General features: G+C 43.6%; 1 protein-coding gene across 4 annotated transcripts in view; it reads right to left on the reverse strand.

Annotated features, from left to right (window-relative positions):
* NBEAL2 (neurobeachin like 2) overlaps window positions 1-19,005 on the reverse strand; it is a 1,179,347-nt gene that overhangs the window by 277,133 nt on the left and 883,209 nt on the right. For all 4 annotated transcript variants that reach the window (XM_069645798.1, XM_069645800.1, XM_069645799.1 and 1 more), the window contains 3 exons: window positions 3,823-3,947; window positions 2,852-2,978; window positions 771-928 (listed from right to left, as the gene is read on the reverse strand). In XM_069645798.1, the coding sequence (XP_069501899.1) occupies window positions 771-928; window positions 2,852-2,978; window positions 3,823-3,947 (410 nt within the window). The remainder of the gene's footprint in view (window positions 1-770; window positions 929-2,851; window positions 2,979-3,822; window positions 3,948-19,005) is intronic.

Below are 19,005 nucleotides of genomic sequence, written 5' to 3' on the forward strand. Positions count from 1 at the left end.
TGTAATTGGAACATTATTAAGTGGCATCTCTACTGATGGAGTAGGAAAATAGTAAAACATCTTCTAAATAACATATCAAGACAAACGAGTAGAATGAAAAAGAAAAAAGAATGTTAGTGTACCAAATGCTTTTTTTGGCTGAAAGTTCCATCTTTGCCATTGGAGGAAGAGAAACCGAGAAATAGAAATGTTGTAATTTACAGTTCTACTAAATAGCTCCTATGCGCATGTGCCTGCAAGATTAATGACAGTGTCACATTTGTCTCTATTCCCCCCGCCTCCCTAAAAAGAAAACCCTGGTAAATGTAATGGGCCTGGTTTAGCAGAGTCAGGAAGAGAGTTTCCCAGATAGCCTCTTGCACAGGACGTATTCCTTTCAGAGCACATAGCTATTTTCTTCAACTGCCCTTCCAATTAAGGATGTTTGGCCTTTCCCTGAAAGATATCTGGTCTCTATTTTTTCTCCTAGAAATTCCCAAAACGCCACTTATCCCAACTCTGCTTGGTTGCACCCAATTTGTCCATCTGCCACATTCGAGTAATCATGGCATGGCTTTCCACTTTACAATAAAGTAGAAGCAGTGATTAAATTGACAAATGGAAGATAAGGTAGGTCTGCAGTGCAGTATGAGCCATCTTCTATCTGGACAAACATGTGAAATCAAACTACTTGGGACAATCATGAAAGTGACAATCCAGTTGTCATTAACATGCATTTGTGGAAAAAACTTCAATAAACAGCCCTGAACCACAGGCAATGCCAGAATTACCTTCCTCAGTCTCCTCTTTTTCAATGCTGCAGTCGTAGAAGTACACATGCTGAGTGGTGACCTCCAGCCGCCCGGGTATCACGGCCACAATGGTGATCAGCTCGCAGTCCTCTGATATCACAAGTTTCTCTTTCTGACTTTGCTCTTTGGGTTCGTGTCTTGAGAAGAAGAGAGGAATGTATGGGCCTTGTGACATCGGACAGCGAAACCATTCTTACCAAGCATGATGTACGCCTTCCAAGGAATGAAATTTAGCACTCCAGGAAATGGGGACAACCTGAAGATGCAAATGTGCCCCCAATCCAGAAAAATCTATAAAGAACTGCAGAAGTTCCCTAAATACCCACATTCTATAATCCACTGACCAACTTATGTGAGCAGAGTGACAAAGCACACATTTCTAACATCATTCATTCACATTAAACAATTCTGGTTAAGACAATAATAATTGTATTAATTGTAAGAATACTTAATTTGTACCAGTCTCTCACTCTTAATATGGCAAATACCTAGGGCCGGAGTATATAGCAGAATAGGCAACCAATGAGAAAACTATTTGTTCAAGCACAAAACAGCTCATACATGTGTCTTATTTACAGATTTCCGATAAATTGTATTCAGGCGTTTACATATTCAAAAGAGGAGAAGGAAGGATGTGAATTACAATGGAAATTAAGATTGGAAGTGCAAAGGCCAACTGGACAGTGCCCAGAATTAGGGATGTGGTGCAAATTGGGGACCTGAATGAGAGCATTCAGTTCTGGGTGTTATGTACATTGTATATGGTGTTTTCCGACAAGGTTCATCATGTAAGCCAGCTGTGAGAGTTTGTGGATTAGTACACCTTCAGTCATTTCCAAATTCGTCCAAACCACCTTGACATATCCGGACATTAAATGGCTGGCACCTCACCAGAGTTGGAGAAAAAGTGGCTGATCCGCATCACCGCATGGCCACACTGAGGGATCTTGGGCAAGTCAATGTAGCTCCTAGTGGCCCAGTTCACTTGCTACCTAAACATTTGGGATTAGTTTCAACTAATAAGCAAAACCTGAGTACACTAAGGTAGCTGGTAGAGCCAACAAAACACTTTCTCTGCCTCATCCTGCAAGTCTAAATAAATCAGAAAGATGTTTCCAGAACAATACAGGTTACTTTCCACTGCAACCAAGAATGTGGAAAGCAATCAGAAAAGATGGTTTATTGTCCAGGTCTTGCCAGCCAGTGCATACATATAGAGGAGTAAAAAAAGAAATGGAGAAGGAACATTTACAATAAATAACCAAATAGAATAGAACAGTAACTTATAGCAAGTCTTCAGCAATGAAAACCATGTTTGGAGGACTGTGTTGTATATGCAGCGAAGACAACTGTTCAAAAGAAAGAACATCCCATTTAATTTTGTAAACAGCTACTTTTTAGTTTTGACTATTTAGGTAGCACTTACACACCCCCAATAAGCTCAAACTATTGCTTTGGAGTACAGCTAGGAGCGATATGGGATGTGGGGCAGGACAAATTACTTGTGGGTGTTTTTTTTTTTTTTTTTACACCCCTTGACTGGCCATGAGCTTTCCAATCCCCATGGATATACTCAACTGCTGCCTGCCCTCCCTACCCCCATCCAAAACACATCCTTCTGGGATCTCATTGGGGCAGCTCCATTAAGCAGTAATGTTAGATTTTGGCTGGTTAGTGTTATTTCTAAGCACTCTGCTGAGAGCTAATGACTTAATTGCAGTTGTAGATGGGTTACTGGTGTAATACAAATGTCTTAACCAAATGCTCCTTCAGCCATTTGATTTATATATGTTCTTTGTATTGAGGTTGTGTTGAAAACAAGCACTGACAAAGCCAACCGTTTTGCTTGTGTATAGGTATTAGATCGGCATTTGTTGGGCACCGCTATCATATGCCCAGGTTATCGCACCATTTGCCAGCTGTTGCCATCTTATGGCCAGGAAATACCATTATGGCAGAGCCTGAAAATGCCTCTCATACCTATACAGTAGGCAAAACTGTTGACATTGCCAATGCTTGTTTAAAGTGGCATTAGGAGTATGGCGAACAGAATGGCTTACTGGTTCAGGTTGTCCAGAAACTTTAAATCCTCGTCTCCCAGTTGATCGTCCTCCATCTCACTGACCTTTGCCTCTTTGGCTACAGCCAATGGGAGCGACTCTGCGAGGTTAGCCAAGTGGTCAGCACCTGTGGGGAAAGACTTATTGTGACTGCATGAAATACTATTCCGTCTTGGCAGCTAGGCAAGTGCTACCACTTGTGTAGCCCCAATACCCATCCCCTTCATCCAGCTTTAAAACATGTGCAGCCTTAAAGCACTGAATTAGCAGCAAAGTAGAGTGTCCTCAACTAATTACAAATACAAATATGAAACATGTGCCTACAGCATCCATAGTCCATTGAGAGTGGAGCTTCATTGCAGACAATACACTGAAGCAGCAAACAAACATGTGCTGTTTAATGATTTAGGCAGATAATTCAGTGTGATACGGTCATTGAGACCAGAATAATTTAGGGGGTGAGACTGCTTCAATCGGGCTGGTAAACTCAGTGAGCGATGCTGTGTTGCAAGGAGGGAGGTACCATGAGTAAATGTGACTTTTAAAGATTATAATGCCACAGAGCTTACAAGAAGTGAGAGCAATGTCCAACGAGTTAGGGAGACAAGTGAGGTGTAAATACAGACTGTGCAGGCCACTGAGAAGCTAGTGACTGGAATGATTGTATGACAAGGCTGCTCAATTATGAAGTGTATTAAAGACTACGAAAGGCACTTGGCGAATTAGTCTACATTTCTATTAGCATATTACTACATGCTAGATCCAACCATTACTGGACAGGTGGGCCTAGCCTTGGTAGTTCTGTAGGGACACTTTTAAAGGAGCTATAAATGTAGCTGAACTGCAAGAATACCCCACACTCTTCCCCCCTTCCAGATCCCTCAGCTACTGTGAATCCTCACTGGCAAAATAAGTTGTAAACTCAAACTGGCAGTCTAGGAGCATGTCTGGTCGTCCTGTATTCTCCTCACCTGAGTTGTCTCGCAGAGCGCTCGCCTCACTATGGGTGTCAAAGTTGTGATTTGGCACCAGTTTCAACCTCATTCTGGAGTAGGTCTCTGCGCTGGACAGCTTCCACTTCACGTTGGACGGAATCCTGTAAGAGCAGAGAGAGTTTGGGGAGAATGAATGGTAGGATCAGGAGTTATGGTAACCGTAGTCCGAAGCTCCACTCATTTCAAAGATTCTTCACTGACAAATGGAACTTTATTTTAGAAAGGTAACAATTATAATTATTATGTAATAAAAAGGGGGGGGTAGTGAGTATAGGGCAGCGCGCCTTCCCTTTGTCTTGAAAAAGTATGTTTTCAATACTGTTGCCCTGCAGCAGAACCTAGCAATGACTGATACTCACTAGTCAGAAAATATAGGTTTACATTGTATGGGTATGTTAGGTTTGTACCTGCGCCTTAGCTTCCATAGGTCCAAGAGAGTAATTAGTTTTGGTCTTGAAAATGTTTTGGTTTAATACCAGTTTAGTTTCTGATTATACATAGAGTGCCAAAATTCTTGATTTGGAGGCATGTGCAATTGTTTCGCCCTTACCTGGGCTTTCCCAACGCACAAAGCTGTATTCAAGTCACCCAACTGGGAGCATAGTGTCTCTAATACATTTTTGATCATTGAGTTCTACTATTTAAATTAATTGTGCATAGCATTTCATGAGTGTCAATCCTAAATAATGCTTTTCCTGGCATATGTTGCATTCATCACTGTTGCATCACAGTAAAGATCTACAGTCATATCATACACACATCTCTATTCTTTAAACAATTGTTATTGTGCAACCAATAATGAATCAATCAAATCAATCAAAAATGAAATGTTGGCCTTTCTTGGTGTACCTATAATGTAAGTCTTTGGACTTTAAGCTAATAAGCTTGAAATTGCTCCTTCCATCACTCTACTTAGTGTATTGTGTAATCAAAAATAGAACTTCTCAGAATGCTCCTCTGTATCTCACTAGGAACTCTTAAAATAAAATGCTTTTTTTTAATTCCTTTTCTGGCACCTCTGTGTATAATGTTAATTATTAATTTAATTTGAATAGCACATGTGTGCTTCTAAAAAGATAATCCAAAAGAATTGGATTCTATTTTTGCTCGGCTTGATTATACCTGTACCTTCAGTCGCTGACAGATGGCAACTTTTCCTACACCCTTCAGATCTTCTGAGTATCTTCTTTCTTTAGATCACGTAGGTATCATCTCTCTTCAGATTATCTGGGCCCCTTCACTCTGCTCAACCTTCCCTGTTGGCTATGGGGCGGCACCTCTTCCTTCTTCTAAGGTTTGTTCTGATGCTGCCCGCTCAGGCTAATCTTGTGTCCCTTTATATGCTACTTTTGGAGCTCATTAAATGTAATTGTCAGTACAAATTGTAGAGTCTTACATTACTTCATTTCTAACAGCAAATTAAATGTAGTGCCAAATGCATAGGCCTACATTTCTCCACCGGGTACCAACATAGTTGTCAGATCTTGTTGACTTATTGGTCCTTTTTATTTGTAAAAAATGTCCATGCACAATTGGGTCCTTATTATTGGGTCTTATGTAACCTCATCAGACATTTGAAGTTATTCCAATGTCCTGTCTGTTGGTTATCTTATTTGATAAAAAACGTCACAATATTATTGGATCCTTGTCCTACCCGCATCTATCTAGAGCCTCGTCATATGTTCCAACTTGCTTGGCATAACTGATCTATGAGATTAGAGAAGGGACTTTTCCAAACTGGGTTATTTCCTAATTGTGATTCAGCTAACTGCAAAATAACCTTTTGGGACTTTCAATTATGTAAAAAGATGGGGTTTTATTTGGCCGTTAGGCCTTTCTCCATAAATTAAACCTTAGTATAAGTATCGAACCAATATTCTCAAAAAGGAAGCTCTTTATATATGTGTGCATTTATTGCATAGCTGCTTAAGGCCTTGTGTTGGCACTAGAGTAACAATGTATACATCTGTAGTGAATGCCTAAGTGCTTGAGTCCTTGCGCTGGCATTATAGTAATATTATATGTATCTAGTACATTGCTATCTATATAAACTATTGTTCTAAACGGTCTGTTGCCAAACTATTGACTAAGCGTATGCATACCAGGTGTCACATGCATGCTGTACACACCTCTAATCACCCTGTTGGCCTTGTATACCGCTTCTTCTGGTCAAATACTGAATGTTGAGGTTCCAAAGCTGAAGTCTACCCCAGAAAAAGCAGAATACATGACAGTTGGGAGGGACCCAGTTCCTGTCCCCCACTTAAGAGCCTATATGTGCTTGGGCAGTACCACTGTTGATCGCAGTACCACTCTGAAACTTGAGGAGAACCATCTTCGGTTCCGGAAGCACCTCAAGACCTTCCTCTTTGCTTCTGCCTTCGCGCTTCCTTTCCCCTGCTGATCTCTGTCTGCTTGGCACTGGGCAGCTGGCTACCCTCTGATTTCGGGCCCAGACCCCTGCCCACCCAGCCGCATATCCGCACTGCCTCCTGGCAACCCTTGCTCGTGGGTCTGTATCTGCAACCCTACAGTCCCCTTCCTGCACTTATTAGACACCCCTTGTCTGCGCCTTATTCTTGCACTTACCACCTGCTGGCCGCACTACCTGTTTTTAAATCACATGTTCAGCACTTTCCACTCCTCCCCTGCCCCTTGCACTTCCCCCTTCCCTCTCCCCTGCACTTGCACGTTCTCAATGTCACTTTGCCTAGTAAAATTGTTGTTTTGTCCTCCCTTGTTCCCCTTCCTTGCCTCGTCGCGCTCTGAAACACTTGTGTATGGGCGCGATATAAATAAAATATCATATATCATACCATACCTGCTTCACATGATTTTGGCCACGTTTTCTATAACTACTAAGACGCACAGAGGTAAAGAAGCAGACCCTTGGCATGATAGCTGCAAGCTTTGATGCCAGCGAATGGCAGACTAGCCACACTCATCCAGCCTCACCTACGCAATCCTGCAGAGCTGTCCATACAGCATTTGGTTCTACATGACGCTGTAGTGAAAAGGGGTGCAAGCACCATTTTGGGACCATCCCACACACTATAGCACACCTCCCACCTCCCACTAACAGGTTCGACTCTGCGCGACAGCCATGAACACACAACTGGAGAGATGATACTTTCAACATAAACTAAACATTTATTTGACAGAAAGCAAAATATAATTTTAGCAGCAATTGGGAATAAAAATGTAAGTTAAGAATAATCACAAATAATTAGAACACAGCCTCACGTTCCTTGTATATTTAGTGCTGGGGATCCAGGCTCATCTTAAACAAACTGCTACTCATTAATCCAGGTGCCTCCCCTCATATCTTTCAGCCAGTTCTTAAGAGAGAGAGAGCCACAAGGAGTCGCAGGGGTACATCAAGCTCCGGGCACTTGCTCGATGCCAGTCCACGGAAGAATCCCCCCCCCCAGGTCATGTGTGCATGCATTCTTGTACCTTCATGCCGTCAGTCTGCGTGACGCAATATTCTAGAACTTTCTCAGTACAAAACATGTCTACTAATGTAAAAAAAAAACAGCTATGTGAATTTCCGAAAGTGCTCCCTTTTCTTCCCCTCCCAACTCGGAGCCCATCTGCGAAAACACAGGAATGTCTCTTATAAGTAATGGCTGGGTTGAGGCAGCAATTTCTCATGCAAAAGAGGATTTGCTTACGAAGCATGGCAGAGCCACGGTTGCAAAGAAAGAATATTCCAGGAGAAGCCTGAAACAGTATGCATTGCAATTAACCCCTAGTGAGCAAGCTTTACCGGGCCTGCACTCTGCTAGCTAAGGTCTTGATACTACAGGACTGGCTATCTAGGCGCTATAATGCTTTAGGCACTCAAATACAGGTCTCTATTAGTTACTAGACTTGGGCCTCTGCCCTGCCTTAGCAAGCTATGAATGTAACCTTCCACCCCTTTGATGCCTGCACGTTCAATGTAGCTCACCAGGCTTGGTATGTAGGAGCTACTAAGCATTCCTAATCCATCTATAAAGGTCTGTTTCAGATTTTATTACACACGTCGAATAAGCTGTTAGTCTTAGCTGTTAATGCAGCCATCTAAGGACCTAATAAGTAATATGGTTAGCTCAGCAGGCTAATGCACCCGAGGAAAATGCAACTTGCTTTACACTACAGACGCTTACTTATAAAATGAGCCAGAGATACTCAATGTGCCGACCACGGTGTACCATTGTCCTACTTCTGCACCCTTACATGGGTAGTGAAAGATGGGAGTGAGAGGTGACTGAAGGGGTGAAAAGAGGGTGATTGGGAAGGTGTGGAAGAGCAGCAGTGGTGTGGATAGGTGAGCACAGTAGTTTGGAGAGGGGGGAGCATAGTGGTGATGTGGAGAGTAGTTGTGGTGTAGAGAGAGGAGAGTAGTTGTAGTATGGAGAAGGGAGAGTAGTTGTGATGAGGGGAGAGTGGTATTAGGGGTGAACAGTGGTGGTTTCAAAGTGGAAGGGAATAGTAGGGAGTAAGATGGGAGGGATAGAAGAGGAAGCGTAAGGGACGGAGAGGAGAGATGGTTGATAAAGTAGTGGGGAGGAGAGTAGGAGGAAAGAGTGACAGAGAGACATAGGGAGAATAACATCATGGTGTGGAAGTAGAAAACCGACTGGGACTTGAGTTTCTGGAACGCACACCCCAATTTCTAGAACTAACCAGGGCAGCAGAGTAGGTCACATCTAGGAAGTACCTGAGGCAGTTACGTAGATAAGGCTTTTGTCTTTAGGCCACCACCACAGAAAAGACAGAACTTAGACAGTAGAGGTCAATAATATATAACCTGGGAAGGAAGGACTCCTGGCCCTTAGAGCCCATTAGCAACCTGTCAATAAAAACCACTGAACTGTCCTTGGAAGTTGGTGTACTATTGAGGCCATCTGTGACAAACCTCAGACTTTTATGCAGAATCAGCATTTCTCCTCACGTCATGCTTAGCTTACTCCAGATGTCTGACATAATTATTCTCATTTGCAACTATGAATCATCCTTTAGCATATGCCATTTTCTGCTCCTCGTTATACTCTTCCATACCAAACACTACTTTTAAAACAGTTAACCAAAAGGATTGGACTTAACAAAACACTATGTCCTCTTTCCAACACAGAATCTCTTTGCTTTACATCGTATTTCCATGATGCACACATATTCACAACGACATGAGCATCTTACGTTTGACTTAAAGCAGCCTTGTCATTACACTAGCTCTACACTTCATATCTAACAGTCAACAGATCACAAATCCACCTTAATCCTGGTGAAAGCTATTTTACAATCACCCCACCAAGATGAATTACTCTTCATAATAGTTTTTGAATAGCCTTGCATTTTCCACAGACGCTTACAATAAATGCATGGTAATACTCAAAAAGCCATAGAAAATACTACAACTGATCTTTATCTACTTCAATGATGGATTACACCAACTGAACCTTAGAATGTGTCCGTTTCTGGTTGTAGGTGTGTCCTAAACACAATACACACAACATTATTTTGGAGCTTTGTATGGCTAAAGCACATTTAGCTAACATTCTCGAAACAAAATAGAAGTCTGTATCATGATTTCTCTCAAAGGAAAAGCAATACATCACCCTTGAAGTATGACATGCCTTTGTTGTAACCAACAATGCGTACATGAAACTCTGGAATGCAGCAAATACGTGCAGAAATTGGTGAGAAATGAGCTCAAATGGCCCAATGTGGGAAGACAAACCACCTGATACACCAAGTAGAGGCAGAGAGCAACAAGCCACTCTGCTTTTCCCATTGTGGTTAACAGTCCTTCTATATTTGGTAATGGATATCAAACACGTAATGTAAAGTGGTCTGAAATGTTTCAGGCTCTGATATTTGGCAACATCTTGCAATTTAGAGGCCATTAAGAGCCAAAGACCAATGCACATCTTTATTCCACCATTTTGCTTGTGAATTTTTAATTTTTTTTTTAGCTCTGTCTCAGAACTTTGCAAATTGTTTTGGTCAAATTCATCTCCACATTAAGTTAATTGGCTTTAGGGACATTCTGAAAATGATCTAGTATTCCAGTCACAAAATTGAGAGTGATGTTTATAAAGCATAAGCCTTGGCATGCACAGCTTGCTTTTGGATCCCCGAAAAATACTTACAATATTAATGGGTACTCCAAAATAAACTAAATGTGCCGACTTAAACAGATTCAGGATATTGCTTAACAAATGCCATTTATAATCAAATCTCAAATTAAATAAACCATGTAATTCCATGCTATTAATCCGAGTAAAGGATGTTGTCACTTCCTGGCTTCAGGCATCTGACTGTGCTGTGGGACTTCAATTTACACAATGCTCTCAATGCTGCATTTTCTACAGTCGCTCCTTGTTGCAGGGAACACGTGGTGCTGGCCATTTTTTAAGCTCCCTTCTTGGCAATGGCACTCAATGCTAGCCCTTCTGCCCCATTCTTATCCGACTTCTTGACACAATTAGTTGATAGTTCAATCTACCATGCAATACCGAGCTCTTCCTGTGGGGCTGGATTCTTTGTCAACCCAATCACTGTACTTTTAACTGGGTGGTGCTTACCATTAATTCTTCTTGCCTATGTGCTCCATTAACCTCAGTAACAAATCCTCCTCCTATCAGACTTATGAGCATACTTTTTCAACCCTTCTGTTACAAGAATGTGTCCCTGTTAACCAGTTTCCCAGAACCTCTTAAAAAACCCTCCTCCTCACATGGTACCAGGAACATTGTAGAAGGGTTACGTTCAGTGAATTTCTGGTTTGCCTTTTTAACATGTCCAGGTGTATCTCCTCACAGTACCACATGATGGGCATTCTAGGTTGCAACCATGTAAAGTAAATCGTATTCGGTTACACCCACAGCCACCTTCCACAATTACTCATACATTTGCCTTTGTTACGGTGCATGGGGAAGCATGCCAACCAGGTTTGTCATAACCCCTTGGTTACTGTGCAGATCGTTTGTTGCCTAGCCAGAAACCAGTCATCACCACAAGTAACTCTTGTCCAAGTAAACCTCAGCACTGTGCCAACATCATACATACCCTTTCAGCAATGATCACCGTTCTCATGCAGACATATAAAACTGTTGAATGCACCTGTTGCCCACAAAGCAACGCATATCCCTCTGGCAACTAGAAACCAGTGTCCCAATAATATATACTTGCAATGCAGCTCTTAGCACAGCACAGTGCCACCTCCTTTCTGTCACATATCAGAACATTCCCGTTGAAGTTTGTAAAAGTTAATCATGCAGGGTGTAATGCAGGCTGACGGACATTATGAAAATGATCAACAAACTGGCTTACTTCCATTACTAGTCTACATTGGATCCACCATTGATGTTCACATTGCACTATCCAGCCAGCAATCTTTCTCAAACATGTCTTAGATTACTTCCCTTAACAAGCTGTTTGTACGGCCATCTGCAGCATCCTGTTCCCCTAAATCTCTATCCACTGTTACGATTACAAGCAACTGTGCTCTATGACCAACTGCAGTTCATTTAGTGCAGGGCAATCATGAGGTGCCAATCGCAATTTCTGCATCCCACCATTCACTACCTCTTGATGTGATGTCACAGCAAGGACTAAATACAAGCTTGTTACAAATAAGGCACCTATGGTATGTGTGACAAATCTGACGAAGCAGTCACTGACTCCCTGGTAGAAAGTCTTCCCCCATGTGGCTAGGAAAGGGCATAAGCTAGCTGACTGCGACCCTGGGGGTGACTAGCTATGGGAGGACTGCATGGGAGGAGACCAACCTCAGGAGAGTAAGGCGGTTTACCGTGGATAACGCTTAGTATACCCCACTTGAAAGGACTAATAATAATACAATATATCAATTTCCAACCTGCATGGCATACTGTGTATCCGAGAATGTTGAAGGCCATACGTAAATATATATTGATCCCTGTGAAGCCACTGGGATGAAGAAGAGGTCGAGAGTAGAACAAGTTACTTACCCCTGGTAACGTTCTTTCGACTAGATGTTCCTCCAACGTATTCCTCATCTTTGAGATTTAATGTCCAACTTCAGCTGCTTCGGAAAACATTTTTGGCAGAGGGTGCCGTGCGTCGATGGCGTTGAGTCGATGTCCCTCGAAGGCCTCCGTCAAGGGTGATGTCATCGGAGTTTACATGTAGCACGCGCAGCGCCAGTTGGCCTCAGTTCTGTTTTTCCCTCCTTGTGTAGTCCATATGCCCATAAACAAGGGCATGATAGTACTCAGCCTTGGTGGAACGAAAGCTGTAATAGCATGTGTAATTCTACAGAGGGGTAGGTTGGGAGGGCGATGAGGAATACGTTGGGGGAACATCCAGTCGGAAGAACGTTACCAGGGAGAAGTAACTTTTTCTTCGAATGGATCGTATCCTCCATCGTATTCCTCATCTTTGACAGACTCCCAAAGCATTGCTTATGATAGGAGGAGGGTGTAGAATTACTAAATTAAGGATTTCCCAGGGCAGAGTAAAGTACTGCCTTACCAAAGGCAATGTCTTGAGAATGGGAAGCATCCAGAAAATAATGCTTTGTAAACACGCGTATTGGTGACCACGTTGCAGCATCACAGATATTCCGAATAGGAACGCCCCTTTGAAGGGCTGTAGACATAGCCATTCTCCTGTTGGCATGAACACGCAAACCTTCAGGAGGGTCTTTGCCTACTAGCCTGTAGAATTCAGATATGGTAAGAATGATCCATCTAGACAAGGTCTCTTTGGAAACAGCCTGGTCTAAATTGTGTCCTGTGTATCCTATAAAAAGTTGGTCGTCCACTCTCAACTGTGACATTCTGGAGATGTAAAAACGTAACACTCTCCTAGGATCCAGTATGTAAAGCCTTTACTCTTCCTTAGCAGAATGAGGCGGAGGGTAGAAGGCAGGTAGAACCATTTTCTGACTTAAATGAAAGTCCGAAACTACCTTGGGCAAGAAGGAGGGTTTTACCCTTAACACGACAGTGTCCTTGTGGACTATGGTAGCGGGTGGCTTGGAAGAAAGTGCCTGCAACTCGCTCACTCTACGGGCTGATGTTAGAGCCACCAATAGTATTGCCTTAAAGGTTAACAACCTTAACAGACATATGTGCAAAGGTTCAAATGGAGCACACATTAGAAATTTCAAAACCAGGTTGAGGTCACAAACCGGAACCTGAAAAGGAGATGGAGGGCACACATTAGTGAGCCCTTTTAGAAATTGAGCCACCAGTGGCATCTTGAAATAAGAACTTTCTTCTGAGGAGCGCTTATAGATTGACAGCGCTGCCAACTACCCCTTAATGGTACCAACCTGAAGACCTTTATTTGCTAATGAAAGCAAAAAGGAAAAAACATCCAGAGTTTCACACTGAAAAGGATCAACATTCTTTTCTCTGCATCAGTTGCAAAACGCATTCCAATGGCAACGGTACAGAGACTTTGTTGCTGGCCTTCTGGCCGAAAGCAACACCTCCATAACATCATCCAGTAGGTCCCAATCCTTATATCTCAGCCTTTCCGAAACCAAGCGTGAAGGTTGAGAGTCATGACCTCTGTATGGAGAAACCCAACCCTCCTCCGGCGAGAGAAGGTCCTCTCTTTGCGAAAGACGCATTGGAGGACAGATGGACATGACCAGAAGGTCTGGGTACCAAGTTCTCCTGGCCCAATCCAGGGCAATTAGGATCATGTGTTTCCTGAATCTTCTCAACCTCCCGATTACACGAGGAATGACGGGGACTGGAGGAAACGCATACAGGAGTGGAAACTTGCAGTCCACCACGAATGCGTGTCCTAGAGCTCCTCTTGGGGGAAATTCCCTTGAACAGTGTTGCTCACACTTTTGATTGACGCTGGTCACAAACAGATCCACTTGAGGGGTTCCTCAAAGGGTGAAGATCTCTTGAAGGACTTCCTGAGCTAGTTCCCACTCGTGGGAGACTTTGCTCTGCCTGCTCAGAGCATTCTCCGCCATGTTCTCCTCCCCTGCTAGGTGAACTGCCGATATGGAGATTCCGTCTTTAATTGCCCAATACCAGAGCTACATTGCCTCTCTGCATAGTGGTAGTGACCTTACACCTCCTTTCTTGTTGAGGTAGTACATGGCCACTGTGTTGTCCATCATTATCAGGACATTATTTCCTCGTACAGAGGGCAGAAAAGCATTCAGCGCAAGTCTGATTGCTCTCAGCTCCAAAAGATTGATGTGTAGTTTGGACTCTGATGGAGACCAACGACCTCTGACTGTCAAATCGTTGGAGTGGGCTCCCCATCCTGTGAGTGAGGTGTCCGTCACTACCGTAATCTCCAGCCATGGTTGCCAAAAAGGTTCTCCCTTCAGAATATTTTACTCGCAGGCCCAGCACAGAAGATCCTGTGAGACTCTGGATAGAATCTGAAGTCGGTCCGACATCTTTCCTGAGAATTGGAACCATTGTGTTCTGAGAGCCCATTGAAGGTATCTCATTCTCAGGTGGGTCTCTGGCACCAGAAAAGTGCAGGATGCCATGAGGCAGAGCAACCTAAAAAAAAAAGAAGACATTGGGCACCCTGAAATTTGGTTACCATCTGAAAAATATCTCGAGCCCACACCTCAGTTGGCGAGCTCTTTCGCGAGGATGTATCTATCACAGCTCTGATGTATTGGAGCTTTTGGGAATGTGTCATATGGGACTTCTTGAAATTGAGGGAGAAGCTCAGTCTGTGAACAGAGTGGCAGGTAATGTTGAGATGATTCCGTACTTGTTCTGGAGAACGCGCCCAGATCAGCCAATCGTCCAGGTAGGGTTAAATGTGAATTCCCCCCCCCCTCTCTCCTGAGACTTGCTGCCACCACCACCATCAGTTTGGTGAAAACCTTTGGGGAGGTCAGCCCGAATGGCAGAACTCGAAATTGATAGTGCGAGCCGCCAACCGCGAACCTCAGGTATTTTCTGTGCTTGAGATGGATTTGCACATAAAAATAAGCATCCTGAAGATCCAATGAAATCGACGCCAAAATTGTTGACGCCACTGCACCAATTTTGCCAGCTAAACCATTACAACCTAGAGACCTTCCCAAAAAGGCACTGCCAAAGAAAACGTCGACGACTTCGACAACGTCGAAGCCTCTGGTTTCAAAACTAGCAAAAATATATACTCCTCTCCCAAAGGAGGACTTTTTTAAGTCCCTAACTTCCATTTTTGAGGAGGAAGAACGTTCAGATGATAAGATGTCAGTTTTGGGCTTCACTATGGAACACCTAATGTGCCTGAAAGCCTTATTTCAGAGGAAAGCAAAATGGTTGGTATGCCCCATATTTTTTTATCCCCAAAAAGGACAGAGGACTGAGACCCATCTTGGATTTGAGATACTTGAACAAGTTCCTCATGAAGGACAAGTTCAAGATAGTCACTCTTTCTCAGATCCTTCAGGCCTTCCAACTCTCCGGATTGGGGTGCTTTGACAGGTAGCCGGGGTCGCTACTGGAGGGGCGGTATTTTTTGGTGAGATTTTTGTCGACTGACGGAATAGTTTCCGGATTCTCCCAATTCCTGGCCACCTGGTGCTGGAGGCCTAGACCAACCCAAGTATTCAACAACCTTAGACATGAGCTCCCTGTACAAGGAGTCAGCACGCTCCCCTGGTTCTGTTCTTCTTAACTCAAGCTCTGGAGAGGTGTCAATTCCACTTGCATTGTGCAAATTGTCATATAGATCTTGCATTTTGCTTTCCTCTGAAATAAGGCTTTCAGGCACATTAGGTGTTCCATACTGAAGCCAAAAACGGACATCTTATCATCTGAACGTTCTTCCTCCTCAAAAATGGAAGTTAGGGACTTGAAAAAGTCCTTCTTCGGGAGAGGAGTATATATTTTTGCTAGTTTTGAAACCAGAGGCTTTGACGTTGTCAAAGTCGTCGACGTTTTCTTTGGCAGTGCCTTTTTGGGAAGGTCACTAGGTTGTAATGGTTTAGCTGGCAAAATTGGTGCAATGGCGTCAACGCTTTTGGCTTCAATTTTGACACTGGCATCAACGGTTTAGTCGGGGTCGAGGGCCTGATGGACGTTATAGGCACCAAGGTGTCGACAACCTCGATCTCTCCCCATGTCTCGAGTGATCCTTCGATTTTTCAGAATGAGGTCGAGGGCTCTCGATGCGGATCACGCCTTTTACTCGGGCTCGAGAGCGCACCCATTTTAGGCCGATACCTCTCCTTTCCGGCTTCCTTAGCATGCTCGGTCGGAGTATTACTTTGTCTTTCAAAGATTTTTAGCATTTCCACACAGAAAGCTTCCCATTCTGCAGGTGTGGACTTTTTGGATGGGCATGCAACCCTGTCGGGGGAACCGTCAGACAAAGATGTCGACGAAGGCGACCTGTGGTGCCTTTTCTTCGAAGAAGACGAGTGGTGGGAACCACTCCTTGACCTTGCACGCTTGGCCTTCTTCTGTTGAGAGTTGCCTCTCGACTCATCGGTCGAAGGTCCAGCTGGTCGGGGCTTAGGGGACTTGGAAACATTTCCTACCTTAAGCTTCCCCTTTCGTTCCCTCAAGGCTTTTCCCGTCATGGACTGGCACTTGGTACAAGCATTCATATCTTGGTCCTCTCCGAGGCACCACAGGCAGATTCAACACAGGTCGGTTAAGGACATGTTCGATCCTCAGTCTAAAATGTTTTTGAAACCGGACTACATCTAAGGTGTAGATGAACAAGACATAATCGTTGAGTTGTTCTAAAACAATAGAGAATATAACTTTCACAAGTTATGAGGCATGCCGAGTTTCTCACAAAGCAAACACGGTTGCGGAAAAACAGAACTGAGGCCAACGGGAGCTGCGCGTGCTGCATATAACCTCTGATGACGTCATCCTCGACAGAGGCCCTCGAGGGACATCGATTCGCCGCCATCGACGCACGGCGCCCTCTCCCAAAAAATGTTTCTGAAGCTGGACATTATTTGTCAAAGATGAGGAATACGTTGGAGGACACAAGCCATTTGAAATGCAGATTAACAACAGCAGGAAGCACACAATGCAGTCTAGTCATTCTGAGCATGTGACCTGTGCCGAGAACTTTAAAACTCCGAACCAAGAAGGAAGATGGAGAATCTCCTTTCCCAATGCGGTTCGGGAAGCAGGAGGGTTGTGGTGTGCAGAAGAGCAGCCGGTAGGACGCTGGCGGAAGAGACTCGAGACAAGGAAGACCGCTGTCACAGGACATGGAGCAGTGGAGGTTATACTGTGAATGCCAGAGCAGTGATAAACCTCGGAGGGACAGGAGCCGCTGATGCAAAGAGAAGGAAGACCGCTGCAATGAACACCACCCATGGAGGACGCCGAAGCAGCCAAAAACTACGAGTGAGCTCAGGCAAGCGAAGGGGGAAACCGGCACGCTTCGCTGCATGCACCACATTGTGATTGCGAAGGGTGATCTCTGTTCTGAGTACACGAACAAGGGAGCTGGAGCGTATAAGTGAACAATAAATATATTGCAAGCAAGAAACTGGGAAAAGCAGGGAATCCCAAGCAGGGGATGTAATGAAAAAGAACAAGCATTGACAACAACCAAATGGGAAGGATCAGGGACCCAATATTGGCAAAAGAGAAAACTAAATGAAGCCTGGCAAAGGCCAATTGATAGGACTATGCATATGAGAAGCCCTGGTAGGAGAGTATACCAGGCTGGTGAAGAGAATGCAAGACTGTGCAATATAATACAAATAAACTTGAGTAATACCTGGCAGGAGTGTTTATCGGGTACAGTGTTTTGTAGAAATATGATATGTATTTGTTTATTATTTGTATCACGCACCAAACCCTGAGGTAACTGGGCGCTGGAAAACTTGAGTGTTACAGGCATAAATCAAACGTTGACAACAGATAAGGCGACTAGTGGTTACAGTTAGGTCTGAGGACAGGGATTTACAGGTGAATGTTACAGGCATAAATAAAACTATGGCAGGGGTGGGAAGAACAGTGGTTACAGTTCGGTCAGACGACCTAAGACCTCATGATCTAAGATGGTTGAATAAAACCTGGCAGGAGATCACACCAGGTATGTTGTTTTGGGAAACTAAAACTGTACATAACTGAACTGTTCTATCAATAGGGGCAAAATCACCTTTTGACCTTGAGAAGTTTGCGAACAAGGGAGGGGAAGTTCTGTTCTTCAAGAGAGGAAGGGCAATCTCTTGATGGCATGATTATTGTGAGTTGAACTTTGTGAGCCAGAGAACTATAACATGCGATTACCAAAGGAATCAGAGATACATCTCTTGGTGTTGTGAGCTGCATAAAAGAAGGTACTGAAACTTGTGGTTGTCAAGAGAGGAGAAGCTATACCTTAACGCTGAAAGCTATGTGAACGAGGGGAACCTTGGAAACCAGAAGAAGGAAGTGAAGATCTGTTAATATCTTGAGACTGTGTATTGTAAAGGAACTGTGGAAATTCTAGGGTAAGGGAACCCCTTTCATTTCCTTCTAAACATTTGTCATTTATTTCCATTTTCCACCTTTTTTTAACTTTAAATTGAACTTGCAAAGTATAGCTGCAGGACAGAGCCAAAAGAACACGTACCCTTTCACATTATGATTAGTTTAGAATGTGAGGATCAACTTAGGCTTTGGATACAGGACAGCTGACTTTTACTTTTGGACATCCTGACTGGGACACTAGTTATTTTTCTTGAGGCAGGGCACCCCCTCATAGCTATAGAGAAACGTAGGTTTTCGTCAAACCTCTTTCTTGAATAAAGGTTTATAGCAGTCAAAATATGCCACTTTGTTCGATTCTTACTCACGACCCATCACAAAAGCCAGAATTAGGAGACTGACCAGTTGGTATGTTCAGTTTAGGATTTCTTTATTTTCACCAAAATAATAACCCTAAGCTGACCAAAAAGTGCTTGGCCCTCATCTAATAAAAGCAAAGGAGTCTAAGGGTTCTTGTCATGATGACCTAAATCAAATGCAGTCTGTCGTACAGAACCACAAATCTATTGCAGATTCAGCCCCTACCAGGCTAACAGAACAAGCAAACAAGATCCTAACTTCAACCAACGTACAATGAGGCCTTTGCCCATCAAAGGAAATGGTGGCTGGTTTCTGACCCCAACGTTATGTCTTGTGATCCGAGACGGGTCCTGGGTCTCATCGTCGAATTTCAAAAAAATAAACAGTTCAA

The sequence above is a fragment of the Ambystoma mexicanum genome, chromosome 2p (assembly GCF_040938575.1).
Source record: "Ambystoma mexicanum isolate Mex_15411 chromosome 2p, UKY_AmexF1_1, whole genome shotgun sequence".
Classification (NCBI taxonomy): Eukaryota; Metazoa; Chordata; class Amphibia; order Caudata; family Ambystomatidae; genus Ambystoma; species Ambystoma mexicanum.